General features: G+C 52.8%; 2 protein-coding genes across 2 annotated transcripts; both read right to left on the reverse strand.

Moving 5' to 3' along the window:
* Positions 1 to 1,680: 1,680 nt before the first annotated feature.
* On the reverse strand, positions 1,681 to 3,003 carry CDV56_100454 (uncharacterized protein; the record flags this gene model as incomplete). Its single annotated transcript, XM_026754073.1, has 1 exon — positions 1,681 to 3,003. One exon carries the CDS (start codon positions 3,001 to 3,003, stop codon positions 1,681 to 1,683), a length of 1,323 nt encoding a protein of 440 aa, XP_026609545.1.
* A 1,617-nt stretch (positions 3,004 to 4,620) lies between these two features.
* On the reverse strand, positions 4,621 to 5,379 carry CDV56_100898 (uncharacterized protein; the record flags this gene model as incomplete). Its single annotated transcript, XM_026754517.1, has 1 exon — positions 4,621 to 5,379. The coding sequence occupies one exon, from the start codon at positions 5,377 to 5,379 to the stop codon at positions 4,621 to 4,623; it is 759 nt and encodes a 252-aa protein (XP_026609546.1).
* Between the last annotated feature and the right edge of the window lie 305 nt (positions 5,380 to 5,684).

Genomic DNA, 5,684 nt, shown 5'->3' on the forward strand with positions numbered 1-5,684 from the left:
GGGGTTGTGTTTGGGAGGGGAGAGGGCGGCATAGGAGAGGCGCGTTGGTCTGGTGGGGTCGGGGGTGGGTGTGAGGGGCGGGGGAGGAGGGGGGGGGGCAGGGGGAGGAGGGGGGGGAGTCTGGGCGGGGGGAGCGGGTGCAGGAGCTTCAGGAGTCTGCGCAGGAGGGGCCGGAGAAGGAGTCTGCACTGGGGGAGCAGAAGCAGGAGGGGTAGGAACAGGAGGGTGAGCCGGAGGCGTCGAGACAGGCGTCGAGACAGGAGGCTTAGGCGGAGCAGGCTTCTCGTCATGAGTCTCCTCATAATCATGGTGAAAGAAATTCCCAAAAGTAGCGCTGGGGCCGTCCGGGATACCGAACGTGGCGAAGTCGCCTGCGTCGGTGTTGGTGCTGAAGCCCGAGTGCGAGCCATTCTCATCGTCGCCCTCAGTGCGGTCCTCCTTGTTGCTCGAGGAGAAGAAATCCCCTTTGTTGATGCTGGGTCCGTCGGGGATGCCAGCGCTCATGACGGATGCGGCCTCGGTGTTGCTACTGGAGCTCGAGTGCGAGTCAGACTTCGGGCGCGGGTTGGAGGGCGAGTCATTATCATGCTCATCCTCGTCGCAGTCCTCGTCGCTGCTTGTGGAGAAAAAATCGCCCTTGTTGAAGTTGGGTCCGTCGGGGATGCCGGCGCTCATGAAGGAGGCAGCATCGGTGTTGCTGTGAGTTGCCTGTCTTTTGGCCAGACTATCGACCTATATTTTCTAAGTATGTGTAGGAAGCCGGAAACGAGTGACGATGTGTGTCATGTCTTACCTTAGCGATGGGAGCCGAGAGAACAGCCGTAGGGCCAACCGCGAGCAGGAGGCACAGCAGCGCCGAGAGCTTTTTGAGGTTATGCATCTTTGTCATGTCAATGGAAAGAACGTAATGATAGATAGGAAGACCCGAAAAAGAAAAAAGAAGGTCGTTGAAATAGAAAAACGAATGGCTGCTCTCAACGAGCGAAAAAGTCAAAAAATGGATTATAGAGAGGACATATCATGGCATGGGACATGAGGCCTTTTATATACGCCTTCATCTTGTGTACAAATGGGTTCAATGCCTTCATGAGGCAATTCCTCATCCTTCGAAGCCAGCCACCGAGATCCGAGCACTCGACCTGTAAGGCTTTAAGTTGAAGACTATTCTTAGTCCGATAATGAGTAGGAGCATAGGGTGGAGGGCGTATGCGGCGTTACTTCCGGATTCACACTGCACATGTAGATGCAACGAAGATACATCGAAGGGCAAAGGGATGAGACAAGAAGGAAACATGGCTTGATAGGCCCATTCAAGGTTGATGCCATGCAAGGGAGGTGGAGCTATTGATCTCAGCACGCCCACGATGAGCTAAGCGCCAGTGCCCGAAACTTCTTTAAGCAGTGCTGCCTGATAAAGTTCGTTACACATCGCAAATTCAGATTGTTGACTCAAACTTGAAGAGATGAAAATAAGACACCGTCTCAAATATCATCGGTCTAGTAGGCCAAACCGGAAAGAGAAATATGGGCCACCTAAATGACTCGTATATATCAAATTGCATATGACATCCTCAAAAATTGCTGATAATGTGCGCCGAATAACAGGTGTATCATCGTAAAGGAAAAAGGGGTCAGATTGAACGAGTGGAGAGAAAAGAAGCAAGTGGTGCTGTGCACGCCTCAAACTTTTCCAAAGTCCGAGATCCCAAACGCAGTGCCGAAATTGGTCGTGTTTTTGAATTTCAATTCAGGTACCGACTCATCCTGGCTAGTAATGTCTGCATCTGCCACCTCCTGGTCCTCCGGGTCGGGATCAGAGGAGTGACCAATGGCTCGTCTGGCCTGGTCGAGAAGCTTTAGATCCAGCTCCTGTAGGAACTCGCTGTCATGCTCCTCTTCATTCAGCAGGGATAACGGCCCCTTGAGGGCCGGATCGTCAGGTACGTCCGGAAAGTAGGAGTTGTTATTTTCTGCAGGCTGTCCGACCATCGTTGCCCTAGGGGCCAAGGGCTCTTCTTCCTTGCCCTGGACTTGGGTGATCACGTCACCGTTAAGCGAGGCCTGCTCTGTGTCCGCATCGGCATCAATGAGCGCCATAGGGGTGTGCCCAGCATCCCTAATTAGATTCACGTCGGGTGGCCCAAGCTCGGACAGTTTCAGCTTCAGGCTGTTCTTACGTTCCGAAGAGGTTTTCGGATGATCGGACGGCTCTGGAGATACTTCCACTGGCGAAGGCGATGGCGGCGTCATCACGCGGGCCACGACTTCCGGCGGTAACGCTGTGGACTTGAGCGTAATGCCATCTAGCTTGCTGTCAAGCTTCTCGATTGGGACGGGGATACTCGCACACGCAGAGAGTTCGGCTGCACGAGACTGGGGGGATAACGCCGCATCTAAGGACGGCGCAGTGACTGGCAGATGGGCCCCTTGCTCCATGATCGACGCGAGGTGGTTCTGGCCATCAGTCTTTTCCACATCGTGAAAAACCCTTGTGGGCCGACTCATAGGGCTGGGCCCCTCCCACACCTGAGCACTCATATAATTGTGGTTGTGGTGGCGCTCATTTGATAAATTAGGGGACACCGGACCACCGAAGGGATTCAAAGAGAAATTGACAAGGGTGCCAGGAGCAGGAGGGCCAGCGTTCGGGGTTCCTTTGCTCTTCAACAACGCTTCTAGTTCTGATATTCTTAGTCTCAATAGCGCCCGCTCCCTCTCCCACAATTGCCGCTCCTGCGCGAAAAGTGCCCGTTCATTCTCGAAGCTCGCCCTTTGGCGGTCGACAAGCGATCGGGCCTGCTCCAGGTGATCGGCACTCAAAGCCGAGTAAGAGAATCGGTTGCTTTCTTCTTTGCCAAGCACCCGCCCGTGATCGAACTTGGAGGCGGGGTTGCTGGTCGAGACCGACTGTGCACGGCGGATGGGGGTTGCCGTTGGCGAAAAGCGAACCTCCTTGTAAATGCTCCCATGCCCGTTGGGAACCTTTGCAGTTGCTGATTTCATGGTGGCGGTAGTCAGACCGTTTCAGCCGAAACAATTGCAGGGTCGTCTCCCCTGTCTAAAGGGATGAGGAGGTGGACAAAGAGAGAATGAAGCAAGGGAACTTTGACAATAAAGCTAATACACGGGAGACTGTGCACTTGAATCTCCACGAAAATTTGGCGATAATCAGCGAGTTGCCACTGATGCGTGAGGACCATCAATCTGGCGTTCTCTGGGAGATGGAAACGGTATCGCCAGGGCAGATCTCCACCGCATGAGAGCCAAGGGGGAAAAAAAGATGCAGGAAACCACCTACGAAGTACAGAGAAGAGGGGACGAGGCGGTCGCTAGGCGACAGAGTCGTCCTGTGCGACGTTGAGTAGTTAAGTTTCGACCGACAATTATGTGTATGAAGCGGTGCCTGAAAGCGAGGACATATATGTAAGAAGTCCTCGGGCACAGCGTGGCCCAATAGAAAGAGCAGCGATAGAGTGGTAAACTGCCCCGTCCAGGCAGTGTGGAGGTCGAATGATGGGTCGTTCGGAGCCAGCCAAACGTTTGGGGACAAGTGGACGAGGGAAATCTTTCACTGCAGCGATAGTTCAACGCATCATGTTACCGGCAGATGAGCTGTTGATAAACGATCGCAAACTGAGGCATTATGTCAGTTTTCAGGGAGCGGGTACGACGATGGATGTCCCACATTATGCGGGGAATCGTGAGAGACGTACCAGACTAGCACCTCAGTCTTCCATGCTCCCGTCCTTTTTTTGGGAGTGTAGCCTCAGTTCGCTCTCGACGGACCGAGGCTGTCGAATTCGGTGCTAGCACTGAGATGATTTAGTCAAGGAATGATCAAGAAAGAGGAAGAAAGCGATAGATATATCTCCAATGGATGGATCAGATCTTGGAGTATCTACAAAAGAGAGGTGTATGGGAAGCATAGTGTGGAGAAAGAGAGAGAGAGGGCGATCACGAGGGAGGCGATGACGTTATGGCATACAAAACCCGTCCAACAGACGATCGATCCTCCTCATCAAGTGTCCTTGTGAGTTCTTGTGTCTGTGTAAACATTCTGATTGATTATCATTCTGGAATGATCACCCGAACTCTCCCGTAGTCAGAGTCAGAATGGTAGTACTTGGACTTGGGGCTGGGAAGGCCGATCATGCCACGAGCTCCAGCATTTTTGTCATCTTAAAATCATCATAATCTTGCTTCCGTTGATATTAGTTTAGCATTGATATAAGTACAGGGAGCGGATATCTATCCAATCGGTCTATAATCTATAAGAGGTGAGTATGCCCAGTCAAAACAACTCCGTGCCAAACCCTGCAATATGAAAGCAATCCATCCAGATGAGAAACATAAAACATTCCACGGAAAGCAAACCAGCGCCATGCATTTCCTATCCGAGCCTCCTGCGCCAGAATGATCCCCGTAGCTCCAAGTGATTGACGCACGCCAGCCCAGGATCGGACAAGACTAAATGTCGGCTTTCGCAGCGCATAAAATCGGGACGTCATCCTGCAGCAGGCCCCAGTCATTCATTGTCTTAACGAAACGAACGATGACATATGCCGCAAGACCTGAAAAAGAGAGTGCAAGAGGTAAATAAGAGAAGATTCTCAACGTCCGTCAAAGAGAAGGCCGACCCTGCGACGACCGACTCCCCCTCCTCAACAACCTCTGCGCCTCATCCATAACATGCCGATGAATCGACGGCAACGGAAAAAAATGCAGATCCTTCCTCAAAGCCCCAAACACCGTCGCCAGATAGAGAACCCCACGAGCCGAAAGCTCGCGCCCACCCACACAAGCAGACGGATAGTAGAACCTCGGATCCAGATAAAAGAAGACACTGGACCACTGCGGCAGCTTCTCCATGAGCAGCCGGCCAGCGCGCTCGTACTCCTTCAGCGTGCGCTTCGGCACCCCCGTCTGCGAATGCACAAAGAAGCAGATCTCGAAGCCGACGCTGCGGATGCGGCTGCGCGCCGTCGCGCTGAGGGTATCCAGGAACGCGCCGAGACGGCTCAGATCAAACGAGTTCAGGAAGAACAGGGTGTTGCGCGAATAGAGGAAATCCTCTGCTTCGTCGTGGATCTGGCGGTTGACTGATAGCAGGTTGCGGGCTGTGCCGTCCTGCCCTACCCAGCTGGGACACATGGAGAGGGCGCGGAACTGTCCGCGTGAGGTGAAGGTGTTGCCGCGATCATTGACGACGATCAGCGGACGGTCTGTGTATTCATTAGGGACCGCCAGGGCATATTCGTAGATCTTCAGACGGAGCTCTGGGGGTAGTCGAAGGAAACTCGACTGCTTGGGAGTTGTATTTCGAGGACTCCGTGCCCCGATCTGCGCGGGTTTCGATATGGGCGCGATGACCTCCAACATATCCAAGTCGATCGAAAGTCTAGCTTGATGTTGTAGAAAAGAGCGAATGACAAAGGTAAGAAGTACAGGGACCCGCTCTTTATATCTGGAAATAATACCCCTTTGTGAAAAACGCTCCCAGTGGCATCGGACAATTCACAAAGTAGATAAATCAAGGTGATATCAGAATTCAACGCCTCGCCCGGTGCCTCTCTGCAAGGCTCAAAGATAAATATACAGAAGAAAGAACAACCCAGGCAAAAATCTGCACAGATCCCAATCTCTTAGAATGTAAGAATCAGAGCATGCCAAGCCGATAATGCACC

Source organism: Aspergillus thermomutatus, assembly GCF_002237265.1.
Source record: "Aspergillus thermomutatus strain HMR AF 39 chromosome Unknown NODE_487, whole genome shotgun sequence".
Classification (NCBI taxonomy): domain Eukaryota; kingdom Fungi; phylum Ascomycota; class Eurotiomycetes; order Eurotiales; family Aspergillaceae; genus Aspergillus; species Aspergillus thermomutatus.